The sequence below is a fragment of the Sapajus apella genome, unplaced genomic scaffold (assembly GCF_009761245.1).
Source record: "Sapajus apella isolate SASKATOON/1434 unplaced genomic scaffold, GSC_monkey_1.0 scaffold76, whole genome shotgun sequence".
Lineage (NCBI taxonomy): Eukaryota > Metazoa > Chordata > Mammalia > Primates > Cebidae > Sapajus > Sapajus apella.
The window spans coordinates 6,244,954-6,266,053 of record NW_022437016.1 but is presented as its reverse complement, the minus strand read 5'-3'; the positions used below and the strand labels follow the sequence as shown (position 1 = coordinate 6,266,053).

Sequence of the window (21,100 nt, the reverse complement as noted above, 5' to 3'; positions counted from 1 at the left end):
TTGTGTCCACACAAGCATAATCAAGGTAAACTTTTTTAGAGATAAAACATTTCAAGGCTGGGTGCAGTGGCTCATGCCTATAATACCAGCACTTTGGGAGGCTGAGGCAGGCAGATCACCTGAGATCAGGAGTTTGAGATCAGCCTAGTCAACGTGGAGAAACCCCACCTCTACTAAAAATACAAAAATTAGCTGGGTGTGGTGGCACATGCCTGTAAGCCTAGCTACTAGGGAGGCTGAGGCAGGAGAATTGCTTGAATCTGGGAGGCAGAAGTTGCAGTGAGCTGAGATCACACCACTGCACTCCAGCCTGGGCGACAGAGCAAGACTCTGTCTCAAAAAAAAAAATTATTTTGATATAATTCTTCACTTGTGGTATTTCAGTTCTGTGTTAAAATGTCTGCTGTGGAGGGAATCTGTATGTCGGGAAGCCCAGCCACTGATCATCAGGGCATAAAGCTCTCCAAATGTGTGTACCAGAAAGTAGAGGGTTCCTCCAGTCACTTGGTGACCTTCACCGTGCTTCCTCTGGAAACTGGCCTTCACAACATCAATTTTTCACTGGACACTTCGTTTGGAAAAGAAATCTTAGTAAAAACATTACGAGTGGTGGTAAGAAAAACATGCTTAAAAAACTTATGCTTAAATTATTGCAAAAGAGAGACACAGAAGGGGGGGGAGAGAAAAACAACAATGTAAATTTAACAAAACATTAAGCATTAAGGAATCTGTTTGGAGGTTATTCTAGATTTTGTTGTACTATTCTTGCAATTTTTCTATAAGTCTGAAATTTTGCCTAAATAATATTTGTTTTGTAGAAAATATAAAATATTGAAAAACCACAGATAAGTAAAAATCATCAATAATTCCCATACCCAGAGATACCCAATTTTAACAATTGGTACATGTCTTCCAGGCTGTTTTTCCCTTAATACATTCAGAAAGTGCATCTTAAAATCTATGTGCCAGGCATTATACAAGGTACTGGAGATAAAACAATAAATAAGACGTGACCCTTGAATTTAAAGAACTTATAGTCTAGAAAACTTTCCATTGTATAAACAAATAAACAGGCCCAAAAAGGAAGAAATATATCATTTGTTAAGTATAATTTACTCACAATCTGTCAATTGTATTCCTGTTATTAACATTAATATTTTTATATAAGTATGATTTACAAATTAAAAATAATAGTACTTTTTAAAGGACAAGATTCTTGCCAAGAGTCGTATGGCCAGTTAATGACAGACTGGGTCTTCCTGGCTCTTCACTCTCTGAGTTCAGTTTTCAGCTATGAAATTCACTTCAGTAAACATGTACCAACTGATTTTGTGCAAGGCACAGTCCTATTTATCCTTGCATTGTGGTTCTGTGCACTCTGGAGCGAGGCTGCCTGGCCTTGAATCTTGGCTCCATCACTTCCTAGCAGTGTGATGGTGTTACTTGATTTCCATGTGTGTCAGTCTCCTCATCTGTCAAATGGGAATAATAACAGCACCAACCTCATAGAGGTTTTTAGAGGTTAAATGAGTAAATACATAGAAAACACTTAGAACAATTATATGACTTATAAATAACTTCCATTTAAGTGTTTGCTCTAGTCAATATACAAATAGCCATAAAATCTTATTGCTGCTTTTATGCATGTAAGTATTTTTACATAGCTTGCCTTTTCCAAGAAAAAGAATTTGTTAGTTGGAAAAGTTGATCCAGGAAATTCAGGTTATATAAACTTAATTATGTTTTTAACTGAATGTTTTCTGCCTTTATTTTAGCCAGAAGGTATCAAAAGGGAAAGCTACTCTGGCGTTACTTTGGATCCTAGAGGTATTTATGGTAGGCAAAATGATTTTTTATTTTATATGTTGTCTTTTGCTTTAAAAGTTAAAGTGTGTATATAATTTAAAACACTATTTTTCAGAATGTGAATTGTCTAGAATCAGAAGTATCCATTCTGGCCCGGCATGGTGGCTCATGCCTGTAATCTCAGCACTTTGGGAGGCCAAGGTGGGTGGATCATTTGAGGTCAGGTGTTCAAGACCAGCCTGGACAACATAGTGAAACCTTTCCTCTACTAAAAATACAAAAATTACCCAGGTGTGGTGGGGAAGGGGGGTGCCTGTAGTCCCAGCTACTCGGGAAGCTGAGGCAGGAGAATCACTTAAACCTGGGAGGTGGAGGTTGCAGTAAGCCAAGATCATGCCACTGCACTCCAGCCTGTCTCAAAAAAAAAAAAAAAAAAAAAAAAAAAAAGATGTATCCACTTCTTAGATCACTGTCTTTCTTGACAGTCTTTCTTGACAGCATTATAGAACAACTACTATAATCTGAATGACTGAGACACAACAATAATAATTCCATTAATTTTGAATGTAAGGCCTTGAAATAGTAATAATTGCATGACTTCCCTTATATGTTATTTATTTTCTATCCATCACAATAACTTATAATATATTATTATTGAGCCAACAGTCCAAAGAACACCTAAGAAAAAGTAATTTACATAATGAGCATGCATTATTTGAAAACATAGTAATGCTGATTAATCACTTAAACACATTCCTCATTGCTCCTGCTTCCCTGCTTTTCCTTCAATTGAGATATCACAAATCTTCCCAAAGCTAGAATTTTACAAACATTTGAGTACTTAATCAAGGTCTAAATACATATACATGTATTCATGAAATTTAGGATGTGCCCAGTTAACCATTCTTTTCTTTTCAATTAAAAAAGACAGATTACTATAGTTCTTATTAAATGCTTACAAATTTATCTTAAAGTTGTATTAATAATTCTGTTTCCTTTCAGTGATATAGCAATGGGGAAAAATTTACTTACAGATCATAACCACTATCATCAGTGCCATTTCCTCTGGGAAAGCAAAGAATTAATACCCTTTACACTTTAATTCAGCTGAGTATCATGAACTGAGGAGTATTAATTCAGTAGAGTAATTAAAAAGAAAACTCCATCTGTGTACATATGTCCACATGCTTACTTGTTTCTCCAATTTTTCCTTCACACAGACCTCCTCCCAGCCTGCCCATTGTGAATGATCTATGGGTAGAGATATTACAAGTTTTGAGGGTTTCAGCCTCATGCAATTATGTAAAACCTCAAAAACCACTGTATCCTTCACTTCTCTCTTTTTTTCCACCACTGATGCTTCTATACTGACATTATTGCAACAATTTTCCAGAGCAGTCTTGTTTTACACAGCCTAGGTGTGAACATCAGAGCCACAGGATAGGAACAGTCTTTTATCTGGAAATAAATCTCTCTAGAGAAAATCTGGTTAAAACAAAAATCTATGCCTCTTTCCAATCTTTTCATATGACTTTTTTCCCTTACCATTTTAGGCAACTTAGATTTAGGCAGCTTTCCTGATTTCCAGAGAGCTGAAGAGGGAAAAGATGAAAATTCTGTTAAGATTATTTCAGATATTTTATTAATATTCTAATATTTATTATTATTATTATTGAGACAGGGTCTCACTCTGCCACCCAGGCTGGAGTGCAGTGGTGCCATGTCAGCTCACTGCAACCTCCACCTCCTGGTTTCAAGCAATTCTCCTGCCTCAGCCTCTGGAGTAGCTGGGACTACAGGTGTGAGCCACCGTGTCTGACCTACTTCTAATATTTATATATTGAAGTTGCTATACAAGTATGATACTTTACAGGGTTCAGTTTTAAAAAACTGCTAAAATGTATTTGGAAAAATAAATGGACAATGATGTTAAAGGAAATCTAAAAATATATCAGTGAGGGAGAGCAAACTGTACATAGTAATATCTCTATTGTTATAGGTATATTTAATTCATTTTTCTTACATAGAATTTCAGAGTATGTTTCCTCACCATTTTATCCATCCCCTAGTGAATTTTATCCATCGCTGTATATATAATATATTTTTCTTGAAAAATCCATGTTCACATTTACCTGGACTATATGTCCAGGAGCTGGGTCAAAGGGTATACACATATTTAATGCCATTTAGTTCTGTCACATTGCCCTTCAAAATGGCTATACTTCCTCTAGCAGTGCATGAGGGTTTTCCTCTTCCACAACCTCACCAACCACATTTGCCTCTCTAAAATGTGGCATCTTTGATGGGTATAAAGCAATATCTCATTATTGTTTTAATTTGGATTCTTCTGGTTACTAGTGATTTTAAGCATTTCTTCATATACTTGTCCATTTGTGTTTCCCATCTGTCAATTGCCTATTCATACGTTTTAAAATTTTACATTTCGGTTGTCTTTTTAAAATTTCTTATTGATTTTGTCTGTTATGTACCTCTTTGAACAACAACAAACCTTCACAGGTTTTGAAAAGGAATTCTTTATTCTGATGTAGTCAAATCCATCATAATTTTATCTTATGATTATATATATTTTAGGTGATCTTTAAGAGATCTCTCTCTTCCCTTAGTTCACAAAGATGTTGTAGATAGTCTATTAATTTTATAGATTTGACTTGAAAATGTTTTAATCTCTCTGGAATCTGCCTTTTTGTGTGATGTCTTGATTGGTCTTTTATCGTGATTACTGACGAGGAGTAAAATTAACTTCTCTTAGTTTTAACTTTCTCTTTACCTTTTCCATCTGGTAATAGAGTTACCAATGGAATTGAAATAGTCAAGAGCAGGTTTCAGTGGGGAAAATGGTGGAGGAACAAATCTAGGATAATCTCAAAGCTATCTGTAGTAAGTCCCATATACCGAGCATGAATTGTATGCCAGGCTGTTTGTCTATATTATTTTTATCCCACAAAAATCCTTTGAGGAAAATATTGTTATTTCCATTTAACTGATGAACAAATTGAGGCTAAGAAAGGTTGAATGTTGCCCAGTATCACATACATAGTAACCTCTTTTTGAACTCCATGCTCTTTCACCCACATTGCAAACCTCTTAAATGTCTTCACTGAGTTTTATTTTGATAAACCCTCTGCATTTATCAAGGGTTAATGAAGAAAGAAGTTTTATGAGGAAGGTTCCTGCATTTTTAGGAAAACCACATGGCTTGTCCATTAAATTTCAAAATATGACTCATTTTTCTTTAGCATCTTCCATATGCCAGGGACTATGCTACATACTGGGACTACAACTGGAATGAGAAATGATTCCTGTCCCCAAAGTACTTTCTTAGAAGGACAATGCAAGGTGGATTCTCTTTGTGGTGACTAGTATGGGCTCTGCAGCAAAACTTCTGGAGTTCAGATTGCAGCTCCACCTGTACTTGTTCTGTGACCTTGAACAGATTACTTTCTAAGCCTCAATTTCCTCATCTATAAAATCAAAATAATGAAAATGGACCTAACATACAGGGTTGTTGTGAGGATCCAATACACTAGTTCAATTAAAGAGCTTAGTAGCATGCTTGGTACTCTATCAGTAGAATGATAAATGTTACCTTTTTTTGGATGTAAACCAGTGATCACGATAGAAAAATTATCTGATACTAGTATGCTAAAACTCTGTTGTTTTGCTTATAGATTAAAAAGTATCAAAACTAGACTGGGAAGGGAAGGTGGAAAGAATTTCAGGTCATACTTACCTGTGGAGCTAATGTTCAATATATCCTTGACTAAGAAATTGCATGTTAGTTATTCTTGGCTTTCAGTTTCAGGAACAATCTTCTCTCTTTGGGCAAGATGGCATGCTATATTTTGCTGGTGAATAAGATTTATATAACCTATTTATTTCACATCTTATAATAACCAGGAAGCTTACAGCCAGGTTTAATGCTTTAATAAGATTATACAAGCATAGGGTTTGATAAAAGTACTTGATGATTTTTAACTTTCTTTTAAAATTTTAATAATATAATTATAAAAGAGTTTTATTTTGAAAAATTCTTTGAAAGTAGATACACTACAAATTATCTGTAAATAGTCTTCCCCTGGAAACTGTATAAATCCAAATTTTCTAAATTACAGGTACCATTAGCAGACGAAAGGAGTTCCCATACCGGATACCATTAGATTTGGTCCCCAAAACAAAAATCAAAAGGATTTTGAGTATAAAAGGTAAATTAACAAATGCCATTTTTATTTCGCGTTTCACTTGGTGCTTCAAACAGAAAAAAAATATCCTCATGATTATTCTGTTTCTCCACTTCTGCGTTCAGTGGCACACACAAACCTACCTTTAGGAGTGCTCGACCCTTACCCACCCCACTTTCAAACCTCTGTTCGCTTTTCCCACTATCTTCTTCCAACTGCCTGATTTACATGGAGGTTCATTCTCCCGTGATGGAGCGTAGGGACTGTCATTGGCTCAAAGATGTCTCTCAAGTGGGGGTGCAGTTGCTTCTAGACTTAAAGAACTTTCTATAGTCTTAGTGGCCAGTTCTGCTCCAGAGAAGGCTTTATGGCCTGCACATGGCCTGGAGGGAACAGCACTACCCTGCTGAAGTACCAGTCCCAGAGAGATTGTCTTAGTCCATTTATGCTGACATAACAAAATAACAAAATTTATAAAGAATACAAATTTAGGCCGGGCACAGTGGCTCACGCCTGTAATCCCAGCACTTTGGGAGGCCGAGGCAGGTGGATCACGAGGTCAGGAGTTTAAGACCAGACTGGCCAACATGATGAAACCCCATCTCTACTAAAAGATACAAAAATTAGCTGGGCATGGTGGCTTGTGCCTGTAATCCCAACTACTTGGGAGGTTGAGGTAGGAGCCGAGATTGCACAACTGCACTCCAGCATGGGCTACAGAGCAAGACTCCATCTCAAAAAAAAAAAAAAAAAGAATACAAATTTATTTCTCACAGTTCTGCAACTGGGAAGTCCAAGATCTTCATGTGGCAGAAAGTGGAAAGGCAAAAGAGCAAAAAGGGGTGAACAACCTCCTCCCACTCATGAGGGTAGAGCCATCATAACCTAATCACCTCTCAAAAAGCTCTACCTTCTAATACTGTCACCTTGGTGATTAGGCTTTAGTGTATGAATTTTGAAGGGACATATACATTCAAACCATAGTAGGGGTTCTCCTCCACTTAGATACATTTGCAGAAGTGATATTTGCATAAGTGACTAGGTTTTCCCTAGTCTCCAGGCCTTATGATTCAGTAACTTATTACCAAATGATAGAATGTCCTGACTACATTTTATCTCAGATAAAACTTTAGAATCACAAAATGTTAGTACTGAAAAGGATCTTTTCAATCATGTGCACCCCTGTTGTTGGATATAAAAGAAAGTGACATGTCCAAGGTTGCACAGTGCGTTGTAGAAAGAGTCATGTTAGCACTCCCTATTTAGACTCTCTGCTTTGCTTCCTGGAAAAGATTGGTAAATATGGTTTATGATGTCTAAAACTATCAGGTTGAATGACAACTAATTTGCCACGTTCTCTTGCAGCAATCAGTCCACTGTATTACATTGCCTACCACCATATTTTAGTGATTTTTAAGGTCTTTTTTATTGTTTCTTTCAAATTCATATTCCTAACCAGATCTTTTTTTACTCACCCCATTTCTGAGAAGCAAGTCAACTGCCTAGATAAAAAGGGAAGAACCATCTCTAGTTGGTTGTTCTTCCCTCTTCGGAATGTACTATTAAAGTTAATAAAAAGCGGTTGTGTCTATTTTGATCTTTTCTGTTTCAGGACTGCTCATAGGTGAGGTCTTTTCTGCAGCTCTAAGCCAGGAAGGCATCAATATCCTAACCCACCTCCCCAAAGGCAGTGCAGAGGCGGAGCTGATGAGCATTGTCCCCGCATTCTATGTTTTTCACTATCTGGAAGCAGGGAATCATTGGAACATTTTTCATCCTAACTCATTAACTGAAAAGCAGAACCTGAAGAAAAAATTAAAAGCAGGTAAAAAAAAATGAATTTCACATAAAAATTGGGTGATTTTAAACTTTGATTACACTAATATTTAAGTTGTGAATTATAGAAAACTTTATAAGAGAATTTTAGCAAAAAAAGTCATGAGATGGACTCTACTATATAAAGATTATTTCTGTAGCATTTTGACTTAACTTACCAAAATGCCTGGATGAGAGACAAGGCACCTGTATTCCAAAGTACAGAACACTTCCTTCCTCTTGGAATGAGATCAGAATGTTCTACTTGATAATTCCCAATTCAAGCAATTCATATACTTCCTTTGAGAAGTTCAATGCTGGCCACAGAGCTTATGCTTTCTGCCCAACACCAAAGGAAGCTTACCATTCTCAGGGGCTGATAAAGTATTCTTTGAGCAGAAACGGAGGTCATGGAAGCACTGTGTTCTTTTCCTTGTTCCTCTTAGGGATGGTGAGCATTATGTCCTTCAAAAATGCTGACTATTCTTACAGCGTGTGGAAGGGTGGAAGTGCTAGCACTTGGTAAGTAGAAGATTTTGAGTTGCATTTTCATATAGTGGTTAATTAACTAAAGAAGGATAACCATAATGTAAACTCCATTCCTCCAATTGCTCAGGCTAAAAGCCTAGTCATCCTTCACTCCTTTCTTATAATTCACATCCGATCCAGCAGATATGGTTTCAAAATATATCCTGAATTTGACTACTTCTGACCAACTCCACTACACCATCCTGTTCCAAGACACCTTCCTCTCCTGCCTAGATTCTTGCACTAGCCTCCCTTAGTCTTCTGGGTTCAGCCCTGGATCTTCTTCAGTCTATACTCGACATAGCCACTGAAGTGATCCCGTTAAAACATATGTTAGATCATGCCACTCAAAACCATTTAGGAGCTTCCCATCTTACCCAGCGTAAAAAACAAAATTCTTATTGTGATTTACAAAACTCTGTATGATCTGGCTCCACCTCATGTCTCCTACTTTATTTCCTATTGTCTCTTTCCCCTCGGTTCAGCCCCACTGGCCTTCCTCAAATGCACCAGACATGTTTTCACCTCAGGGCCTTTGCACTGACTGTTTTCTCAGTCTGGAATACTCCTCCTTAGGTATCAGCAGGACTGGCTCTTACTTCCCTCAGGTCTTTACCAAATGTCACCTTAGGGAGGCCTCTGCTATATCATAATGTCTAAAACTGCAACCCATTCCCCTTCCAATATCTCGTGTCATTTTTCTTCTCAGCATAATTACTAACATTCTTGCTTATTCCACTATTGTCTATCTCCCCAACTGAAATGTAAGCTCCATGTGGGAACATCCTAAGTATCTCTAGTGCATGGTATGTACCTGACACATAGTAGAGGCTCAATAAGTATTTATTCAATAAACCATAACTTCCAAAATTATGATGATTTGAGGGAAAGATAGTGTGAATTAATTAAGAGCCCACATGGCAGTCTATTTTCAAAAAATACCTGCCAGGCATGGTGACTCATGCCTGTAATCTCAGCACTTTGGGAGGCCAAGGAGGATGGATCATGAGGTCAAGAGATCAAGACCATCCTGGCCAACATGGTGAAACCCAAGTTCTAGTAAAAATTAAAAAAAATTAGCTGGGCATGGTGGCACATACCTGTAGTCCCAGCTACTTGGGAGGCTGAGGCAGGAGAATCACTTGAACCTGGGAGGTGGAGGTTGCAGTGAGCCAAGACCAAGCCACTGCACTCCAGCCTAGTGACAGATTGAGACTCCGTCTCAAAAAACAAAAAACAAAAAAATAAAACCATCATGCTATGACAAAATGTTTAATAGACACGATGTGCCAGCTGCTTTGTAGGTTCTGTATGAAACATATTTAAGGAGTTTACAACCTAGAATACTTTAATTTTAGATTTTTTTCTTTAACTATTGAGATTTCCCAGAAAGTTGTCTTTGGCTCTCTTATTTTCTGTAAACTCTCCTGGTACAATCTCATTTTTGCCCATGACTTTCATAACATCTAGGCCAATGCCCCCCTAATCAATGTCTCAAGGCCTAAGTTCTTTCCTAAGAAGTTAGGAAATGTCCTAGATCCACATTTCTAGGTTGTTGGGAGACAAAGGCCCTTCAAACAATATGTACCAAATTCATTTTTTTCTTTCTCAGATACATTTCTCTGTTTCTTTACTCAGTGCACAGCAACACCTTGCCCTTTGTCCCTCATTGATCATGTCAGAATCATCAGTTGTTTTTGATTCCTTCCTTTCCTTTTGGCTTTATCTCTGATCAGCTACCAAGTTCCATCGATTATACCTTAGAAATAGGTCTGACCATGTGTGGGTGGTGCACTTTAAAAGATACACAGAGCCAGGTGCAGTGGCTCACACCTGTAATCCTAGCATTTTGGGAGGCTGAAGCAGGAGGATGGTTTGACAAACACAGGAGTTCAAGACCAGCCTGGGCAACATAGGGAGACCCTGTCTTTAATAAAACAATAAAAACTATATTATATATTTTAAATTATATGTTATATATTATAAAAAATAAAAAAATATATATAAATTATATATTAAAAAAAGGACACGTAGACCCCTGCAGCACACCAACCAGAGGATAACCCAGGATGCGGGAGTGGGAGTGAGTGTCAATGAAGACTGGAAACTGCCACAGCAGGACCTGGGAAATAGATCTGTGTCTAAAATTGCAACCCATTTGGAGAGCAGAAAGCCCCACAGGAAGGTTCAACAGCCTCTCAGTAGACACTCAGAGCCTTTCAACAGTTTGGGGCAAGAAACATAGACCCAACTCCATAAGTTCCTTGAAAGAAATAATAGACATAGAAGAAAATGTCTAGCACCTAAATACCCTCAAATTTTCTTGAGAAATACAAAGATTTTTAAAAGTACAAATACCATTCATATTAACAAAACCCCAAATTGTTGACTATAAATGTTTTTTGTGTTTGTCTATATTTTTTTTTAAAAGAGAGCATTAGGCCGGGCGCGGTGGCTCAAGCCTGTAATCCCAGCACTTTGGGAGGCCGAGGTGGGTGGATCACGAGGTCAAGAGATCGAGACCATCCTGGTCAACATGGTGAAACCCCGTCTCTACTAAAAATACGAAAAATTAGCTGGGCATGGTGGCACGTGCCTGTAATCCTAGTTACTCAGGAGGTTGAGGCAGGAGAATTGCCTGAGCCCAGGAGGCGGAGGTTGCGGTGAGCCGAGATTGCGCCATTGCACTCCAGCCTGGGTAACAAGAGCGAAACTCCGTCTAAAAAAAAAATAATAATAATAAAATAAAAGAGAGCATTATGGATATTGAAGTTTTCTGTTTAACTACAAGCCTGCCTCCATCTTATTTCTGTTTCTTTCCGCCATGGGCATTCACTATCATGAGTTTATGCATCTTTCCAGAACATTTTTAATGTTTTATATAATACACATACATGAAATCACATAGATGTTACTTAACTCCAGTTTGGCTGCTCACTGCTCAAATGCCAAACTCAAGAGACAAGGTTTGGTAGGAGGAAAAGCAGGTTTATTCAGGAGGCAGCAACCCAAGGTGATGGGAGACTAGACTCACGAAATTATCCTGAATGCCCCAGGCTGGCCAGAGGGATTTTAAAGAGGAAGGGGCTTGGAAAACTATGTGCAGGAGTTAGCTACATACGGGTCAGCATGTCTTGTTCTGATTATTATCTTTAGTAATGGGCCATCTAGTGGTCAGCTAGACTGAAACAGGTTTGTAGATTAACTGCTCGGTATTTTTCTTCTCCAGGGGACATTTCACAACCTTGATTTTTATCTCATGGCTAGTTCCTGGAATTCTTAAGCAAGCACTGTTTAAGGAAGTTAAGCATTGTAAAAGAGAGAATGGCTGTTTTGCTTCCAAAATGAAGTTATGCCTTCACAGTCCCTTTTTGTATTTCTAAATGATTATAACTGTTTTCATATCTATCATTCTGTAACTTACCTTTTTCTTTTAATACTTAGTTTTTTTAGATCTAACAGTATAGGTAAATATAGCTCACTCCTTTTCATTGCCATGCAGTGTTTTATTTTACAAATATATTACATAGTATATATTCTTTATCCATTCCTATCTTGACAGGCAGCCATTTCCAACTTTTGCTATTACAAACAATGTGATAATGCACATCTTCATATGTCTCTTTGTCTACATGTGTGAGAGTTTCTCTAGGGTATATCCCAGAAGATAGAATTGCTGGAACATAAGGTATACATATTTACAGTTTTATCAGATTTTGCCAGATTTCTCTTCAAGGTGACTAAAAAATTCTTTTCTACTCTTAAATTTTAGTCCCAGACCCTATTGTAAAACATGAGGAACTAAACTAGACCATATTAAGAGCTTGTAGAGGTAGCCTAGGGTTGGGAACAAAAGCAAATCAAATAGTCTACTTTTTCATTTTTTCCTCCAAGTCGCACTTAAAATTTGAATTTCAGGGCAGTCTCCAAGAGACAGGTCAGTGGGAAAAGGAGAATGCAAAAAGCTAGAGCAAGATATATTTGCTTCACCTTTAGGGAAGAACTGTCTGGATCCCCACTCATTAAGGACTCTAGGACTGAGGCACCCAAGAGTTCCAAAGGGAAAGAGAGATAAGAGTAAGAGCTTATAAAAGCCGGGCGTGGTGGCTCACACCTGTAATCCCAGCACTTTGGGAGGCTGAGGCGGGAGGATCACCTGAGGTCAGGAGTTCGAGAACAGCCTGACCAATGTGGTGAAACACCATCTCTATTAAAAATACAAAAATTAGCTGGGTGTGGTGGTGCATGCCTGTAATCCCACCTACTAGGAAGGCTGAGGTAGGAGAATTGCTTGAACCCAGGAGGCAGAGGTTGCAGTGAGCTGTGATCGTGCCATTGTACTCCAGCCTGGGCAACAGAGTGAGACTATTAAAAAAAAAAAAAGAAAAAGAAAGAAAAGGTGTAAAAGCTGATACCTATTGAATACTTAACTGTAATCCATAACTATTTTAAGTATAATCATATATATAATCCTTATAACTGATCCCAAAGGATAAGTCCGTTTTTTCTATTTATTGCTATTGCCTTTTTCCAAAGATGTAACTAAAGCATAGAAAAGATACATAATGGGCCAAATATCTGATAAGTGGAAGGGTGGCCTGGCCATATGACTGTACTTACATGTCTTTCTAGCCTGCTAAAAGAGGAGAGACTTCCAAAAGCCAAAATCCCAAGAAAGACACAATGTAAAATGTGGGCCAATCTGAAAATGTGAGTGTCCTTGAATCTGAGCAACCAATAGAAATATTTCTCCTCCTTGAGAGCAGTGCAGGGGATTAAAAAAAGAGGAGCTCAGTCAACAGAATAGAAGATAAATTTCTGATATTTCTAGAGAAAGAATTAGGAAAAGGCACCTAGTTGTGGAGAGGCAAGTTCCAATTAATATCAAAAAATAATTTTAGGCCAGGCACGGTGGCTCACGCCTGTAATTCCAGCACTTTGGGAGGCCAAGGCGGGCAGATCACAAGGTCAAAAGATCAAGACCATCCTGGCCAACATGTGAAAATCCATCTGTACCAAAAATACAAAAATTAGTTGAGTATGGTGGTGGGTGCCTGTAGTCCCAGCTACTCAGAATGCTGAAGCAGGAGAATCGCTTGAACCTGGGAGGCGGAGGTTGCAGTGAGTCGAGATTGCGCCACTGTGCTTCAGCCTGGCAATGGAGACTCTGTCTCAAAAAACAGTAATAATAATTTGAAAATAATTAAAGCAATTAGAGCAAAGCAATTGGAAAATAACCTAAATGTCTACAGAAAGGGAAATGGCTTAAATGGCTTTGTTGCATTTGTACCAAAATATTGTAATATAATGTATAAAATCACTTGTAAAAGAATGAGGAAACTTTATGTATTAATGCAGATCTCTAAAGCATGTTACTAAATGAAAAAAGGCCAAGCACAGGATAATGTAAATATTCTCCCACTATTTTAGTGTGTTGGGATGAAAAAGTAGATGGGAAGGCTATATTCTTATATCTACTATTTGGAAGAATGCACAAGAAACAACAGTCATCTGTTGGAAGGTGGAGGGGGACAGGGACTGTTAGAAAGAGACTTTTCATTATATGTCCCTTGGGTCTCACTCTGTCACCCAGGTTGGATGCAGTGGCACAATCTCAGCTTACTGCAGCCTCTACCTCCTGGGCTCAAGCAATCCTCCCACCTCAGCCTCCCAACCAGCTGGGACTATAGGTGCATGCCACCACACCTGGCTAGTTTTTTGCATTTTTGAAGAGACAATGTCTCACTATGATTCCCAGGCTTCACTTTTGGATTTTTGAATCATATGAAGGTTTTACCTCTTTAAAAATGCTTAAAATGCATTTTTAAAATGAAAATGAAAAAGAAACACAAATTTTTAAATTGAGGGGAAGTGGGAGGGCGAATCAAGTGGTCTGAGTCTCAGACATCTGAGGACCTGGGGAGTGGAGGCTCCTAGGTGACTGAGAGAGTGAAGAGATGTTATGGGGAATACATTCAGTCCTCTCTGATACTCTTCAATGGGTATTAGTAGAGACTTGAAATTGCTTTTTGATTAAGCAATCATGATCATTAAAGTTTCCTGTGAGGTAGTAGGTTCTGTGTCAATGGCAGCACTCAAGGACAAGTGAGATAAACACTCCAGGGACATTGGGAAAGGGGACTTGGGACCTCAGATAGGAATTTAGATTCTGTGACGTGTACAAATTTTACAGTCTAGAATTTTATGATTTACACTTTCCTGTCTCATGTTCATGGGTCAGTGCCTTGACTCAAAACTATTTATTTTTACCTCTGTTATCTTTAACTTTAGGGTGTAATGTTTTTATCATCAGGAATCAATTTTTAGCTGTGTGCTAGCTAACGATGTTGTAATCACAGAAAATTGTGCTATTCACATTTGTTTACCGAATGTTTTGGAGATATTCCAAAAATCTTCCCTTCTTTTGTAAAATGGTGACTTACTTTGAACTTGTATATTTTAAAATGTTATTTTCTTTTAAAGAATAAAGTTGTATAAACTAATTGAAAGCCAAAATGGATTCAGTGTTCTAAATGTTTATTTATTTGATTTTGTCTTAAAGGTTAACAGCTTTTGCTTTAAGAGTACTTGGACAAGTAAACAAATATGTAGAACAGAACCGAAATTCAATTTGTAATTCTGTATTGTGGCTGGTTGAGAATCATCAATTAGATAATGGATCTTTCAAGGAAAACTCACAGTATCAACCAATAAAATTACAGGTAAGAAAACCAAATGCACAAATTAGCAATAGTTTTATTTACAGTTTGAGTTTTATTCCCATCTGATTATGGGAGGACGAAGAAGAAGAAAGAAAAAAATGTAATTCTGCAAGAAATTTCTTTTGTGAACAAGCAAAAAATGCAAAGGCCTTCCCATAATACTGAAGTGAAGCGATCTTCAGACAGTTCACTGGAGATCAGAGAAATGATATCTTAGACATCTCATTTAACGGGGTGGAGGGAGATGGGCAAGTGAAAGCACTCAAGTGAGATAGACCTAGGGCTTATTGAGAAATGGGAAGCAGTCCACCTGCAGTGCATGAAGGGAAAGAATGGGAGATAAGACTTAAAACACAGAGTAGAACCAGGTCATTTCACTTTAAATACACCATTTCACTTTCCTTTTAAAACATTGCTTCTTTTTAGGGTACCTTGCCTGTTGAAGCCCGAGAAAACAATTTATATCTTACAGCCTTTACTGTGATTGGAATTAGAAAGGCTTTTGATATATGCCCCCTGGAGGTAAGTAAGAGATTTCTTTCTCTAACACCTATCATCTTTCTATGCTATATACTGGAGGGGCCACCAATCAGAAGACCTTTAGTTTCAAAAGCTTCTTTTCCTTCTTTTCAATTACTTGACAATAACTTAAACTCCAGAATTGAAATATTTCAGAACTATAATAGATATTAGAGACCACCTAATCCAACCTACTCATTGACAGTAGAGAAAGCTGAGGACTAAGTAAAGTGAATTCAATTGTACAATGTCACAGGCTAATAAATTGTAGAGCTAGGTCTAAAACTGATAGCTGGGACTGTGATGGGAGAATGATCCAGTGCCCCCAGCTTCTCTCTCTTATCTCCCCTAAATCCTGCTTTATATATGTTACTGTTATCCTATAGTGAAAGCACTCTATCATGCAAGTACTGAGGATACACAACAGCAAGTGTGCTTCTTTGGGTTGTACTGTTTCACTTGCTTAGAAACGGGGAGAAAAGTGATGATCCACCTAACTGAATCAACATAGAAGATTTCCAAGGTTAATTGAGGTGATACCCTGGTCTGGGAGGAGATGATTCCTGAGCTGAGGTTAAATACTCCTGCCTACAAATCAGAAGTCAATTAGATGTGTCCTTCAAATCAGGGTTGAGACGGAAAATCTCAAGGAGATTTTCAGAACTGGAATCACAAAACAAAACCATTTGTTTTCATTTTGTTTCAAAAGTTTAACAAAACAAAATAATCAGTGATGACCAGTTCCCAGAAGCCTAGAGGACCAGTTGGTACCTAGTGGCCACATGGGTGAGAGATGCATGTGGAGCTGGGAGAGAAGGAGACAGGCAGGATGTTAGCAGCATTGCAGCAGGCTTTCTCCTGGCCCACTTGTCCAACATAACCATTTTGGTGGTGTCAGAAGTAGTGATCGGGACTATTTACCCTGGCATTCTTAGGATCTAAAAGTACTTTGGCAGCTTGGCTTTCCTTCTGCCTCTATTGTTTTAATTTTTAAAAGTATACCTCCTTTTGAACATGTGTGCCTGTTGTAACTATGCTGAGAGGGAACGATAAGAGTTGTGTCTGTGCTCGGTACCTTTTCTGCCTGGAGGCTAGGTCTGATGATATAATCAGAAACTAAAGGCACAAAACCTCTAAAAGGAAGGTGAGAATTCAGAGACAAAAAGCTTAACCTGATTTGGTCTTCATTTTCTCTTCCAAGATTATGTTCTGCTCCTTCTCTTGGACGGGTTTGCTTCACTGAGAAGCCATCCATTCCCATTAGGTCAGTCCTCTTTTTACCCCCCATCTTGCCTACGCCAGGACAGTTGGACCTGATGGTAGTTCGTATCAATTGATAGGTGGTTGCTTGGCATAGAAACTGAAGTATCTTCTGCTCTTGTTTCCAGAAAATCAACACAGCTCTAATTAAAGCTGATACCTTTCTGCTTGAAAATACACTGGCAGCCCAGAGCAACTTTACATTGGCCATTGCTGCCTATGCTCTTTCCCTGGGAGATAAAACTCACCCACAGTTTCGTTCAATTGTTTCAACTTTGAAGAGAAAAGCTTTGGTTAAAGGTATAACTTGTTCCATATATTTATTCAATGAGCGTTCACTAAGCCATAAAGTCTGCTAAATCTGGGAAGTGGGTGGTGACATGCAAACTTGAATAAGATGCAATCTCTGTCCTCAAGGAGCAAACCATCACAATACAAAGTAATGTGTGCTGTTATTCATTCATTTATTCATGTATTCATTCAGAAAATATTCTTTTTTTTTTTTAAGACAGGTCCTCGATCTGTCACCCAGGCTGGAGTGCAGTGGCACGATCGTGACTCACTGCAACCTCCATCTCCTGGCTCAAGTGATCTTCCCACCTCAGCCTCCCAAGTAGCTGGGACTATAGGTATCCACCACTGAACCCAGTTCTTTTTATATTTTGCACATACAAGTCTCACTATGTTTCCCAGGATGGTCTCAAATGCCTGGGGTCAAGCAATCCTACTGCCTTGGCCTTCCAAAGTACTGGGATCACAGGCCTGAGCCACCATGCCTGTCCTCTATTTATTCCTTTATTCGATAAATATGCATCGAGTATCCTCTGGATACCTCCTATATACCTGGCACTATTCTAGTCTTTGGGAATAAAGCAATAAACAAAACAGGATCCTCAAAATCCAGGTCATCAGGAAACTTATATTCTAACTGGGGAGACACAAACATGATAAATAAGTAAAGCTTTGTGAATAGGCAGTGATGTCTGATAGGAAGAAAAATAAAGCAGGGAAAGAAGATAAGGTGAGAGGATGGGTTGTAATTTTAGACAAGCTGACTGGGCTTAAGTTTCACTGAGAGGATGGTGTTTGCATCAAGAGCTGAAAGGAGGTGAAGAAGCAAGTCCTGTGGCTATCTAGAATAGCGTTCCTGGTGGAGAACAGAATGTGCAAATGCCCTGAGGCATGGGCATGCCTGGTGCTCCAAGAATGCCACAGAGGCCAGTGTGAGTGCTGATGAGTGAGAAGAGGAGTAGGAAGTGAGGTCAGGGAAGGCAAAGGTGAAGAAGCAAGGGAAGGTCATCTAAGGCATTACAGAGACTCTTCAGGGCTTCCATAAACAGTTGTGCAGTGGACAAATCACCTAAGGAAGCAAGTGAATCAAGGCTGAAATCCAGCCTGTGCTCCACTCCCCTGGCCACATACCCTAGTTTAGGGTGCTTCCACCCAGAGCAAGGAATTCCCATGACTCATCCACAGCAACATGCTGTGGAAACCAGAAGGAGCCCTAGAACTTTAATTTCAGCTTTGAGAGTGAGAAGGGGAGCTATTGGGGAATTTTGAGCAAAGGAGTGCATAACCTGGCTTATATTTTACCAAGTTTGCTATAAAAGTATGTGTTTGGTTTTGAAGACTAAAGATACAGCTTCCTATAGGTCAAAAGAAAAAAAATGGAAAGAGAGTAGCAGTGATTATTGGCATGATTTGGCACTTCGGATTCCTCTCCTAGCTAAGATTTTCTAAAAGTTTTATAAATCTTACTGAGGTTTATGACTATCTACAAAATATGATTTGTGTCATTTTAAAATGACTGTACTTTAATATACACCTCAAAATCACTTGTATGATACTTCAAAAATAACACAAAAGAAATGTCTTGGGTATTGTGAGATATGGATCATAAAATTATAGAATTTAAGAGCTAGAAGGGAACTTAATAATACCAAAATTTTTCCAGCTGGGTTTCTTTAAAAACCTAAAGTCAACTCTTCATTTTAAGTACAACAAATCTGCCGGGCGTGGTGGCTCACACCTGTAATCCCAGCACTTTGGGAGGCCAAAGTGGGCAGATGACCTGTGGTCAGGAGTTCAAGACCAGCCTGGCCAACATGGTGAAACCCCATCTCTACAAAAAGACAAAAATTAGCCAGGCATGATGGCGGGTGACTGTAATCTCAACTACTTGAGAGGCAAGGGTGGAAGAATCACTTGAACCCAGGAGGCAGAGATTGCAGTGAGCCAAGATCATGCCATTGCACTCTAGCCTGGGTGACAGGGAAAGACTCTATCTCAAAGAAAATAAAAATACGGCAAATCTGAGACTCTCAGAGGAAGGGTCAATATCTTTTTCAAGGTCATGCAAATAATGTGGTTATGAATTATAAATATATACATCAAAATTTTGACTAACTTTCAAAAATGATTTCCAAATATACATTACTGTTTTTTTTTTAAGTTCATTCCCAAAAGGATTTGGGGTTTATAGGTTTAAATAACAAATATAATTTACAGCCTAATTTATGAAAAGTGCTACATGTATGAAACTGTCTTGAGTGCTTTAAATTAGAAAAAAATAATAAAAGACTGAACTAAGGCTTTAGGTGTAATCTCATAATTTCCAGGATGTAAATTTTCCTATCAGGAAAAGTTATCCAGTTTATTTTTTACTGTCAGTAGTAATAATAACAAAAATCCTTTATATATGCATGGTGCTTTCTAGTTTACAAAATCTTTTATATTTCATATTTCATTTGAGTTTCACTACATGGAAGAAAGTATTATCTATGCTATAGTTATTAGAAAACGAAGTCACACAGAATTAAAGGAATTTGCCCCCAGTGACATGGTAAGCTAGTAACAGAAGAAAGACTAAAAGCTGGGTCTACTAATTCCCAGTTAATTGCACTTTCCACTCTACTAAACCACCCCTTCCTAGTACATGTGTACTGTGTTGATTTTAAAATAAAGATTGAGGCCGGATGCAGTGATTTATGCTTATAATCCCAGTACCTTGGGAGGCCAGGGTAGGAGGATTGCTTGAGCCCAGGAGTTTGAGACCAGCCTGGGCAACATAAGCAGGCATGGTGGCACACCCCTATAGTTCCAGTCACTCAGGAAGCTGAGGTGGAGCCCAAGAGATTGAGGCTCACTTGAGCCCAAGAGGTTGAGGCTACAGTGAGCTACAGTCACACTACTGCACTCCAGCCTGGGTGACAACAAGATCCTGTCTCAAAACATACACAAAAATAAAAAAACAGGTCGAGTGTTCCTCGTCTGAACTGCTTGGGACCAGAAGTATTTCAGATTTCAGGTTTTTTTTCAGATTTTGGAATATAAACGTATAGCTAATGATATTTCTTGGGGATGGGACTCAAGTCTAAACATGAAATTCATTCATGTTTCATATATACCTTCCTTTATACATAGTTTGAAAGTAATTTTATACAGTATTTTCAATAATTTTGTGCATGAAACAAAGTTTTGACTGCAATGTGACTGTGACCCGTCACGAGGTCAGGGTGAAATTACCCACCTGTGGCATCATGTCAGAGTTCAAAAATTTTTAGATGTTGGGGGCCTTTTAGATTTCACATTTTCAGATTGTAGATGCTCAATGTGTAAAGACAAGTAGAACCATATTAAGGGATCTTAATATGCATTGGTCATCTTCAGGAAGTTCTTCTAACAAAAAAAATAAGTAGTTTCTAGAAACTAGAACACCATAATACACCTGATAGAATTGTTATGTCAAATTTACATTTTTAATCATATTAATGAATGTGATTTGTTGATATTCAGGTAATCCACCCATTTATCGTTTTTGGAAAGACAAACTTCAACATGAAGACAACTCTGTACCTAACACTGGTACGGCACATATGGTAGAAACAACTGCCTATGCCTTACTCACCTGTCTGAACTTGAAAGACATAAATTATGTTAACCCAATCATCAAATGGCTATCTGAAGAGCAGAGATATGGAGGCGGCTTTTATTCAACCCAGGTAACATTTCTTTGTCTTGTTTCATCTTCCTGTAGACATTTTTACTTCCTCCCATGCCACACTCATTCTGGCCTCCATGCCTTTGGCCACCAAATGAGCATGCAATAGATATGAATAATGTGCAGAATTGACAGACCCCTAGAGGTTATCTGCATCAACACTCTTATTATACAAAAGAGGAAATGAGCCCAGGGAGTTTCATTCAGGGAATTCATGGCAGAGCTGGAATCAGAACTCATGTCTCCTGACC

At 38.3% G+C, this 21,100-nt stretch overlaps 1 protein-coding gene across 2 annotated transcripts in view; it reads left to right on the top strand.

Annotated features, from left to right (window-relative positions):
* The window catches only part of C5 (complement C5), a 106,181-nt gene that overhangs the window by 51,231 nt on the left and 33,850 nt on the right, over nt 1-21,100 (top strand). For both annotated transcript variants that reach the window (XM_032251481.1, XM_032251480.1), the window contains exons 21-29: nt 385-612; nt 1,776-1,836; nt 5,940-6,029; nt 7,618-7,830; nt 8,267-8,342; nt 14,911-15,070; nt 15,497-15,592; nt 16,978-17,149; nt 20,645-20,850. In XM_032251481.1, coding sequence (XP_032107372.1) covers nt 385-612; nt 1,776-1,836; nt 5,940-6,029; nt 7,618-7,830; nt 8,267-8,342; nt 14,911-15,070; nt 15,497-15,592; nt 16,978-17,149; nt 20,645-20,850 — 1,302 coding nt within the window. The remainder of the gene's footprint in view (nt 1-384; nt 613-1,775; nt 1,837-5,939; nt 6,030-7,617; nt 7,831-8,266; nt 8,343-14,910; nt 15,071-15,496; nt 15,593-16,977; nt 17,150-20,644; nt 20,851-21,100) is intronic.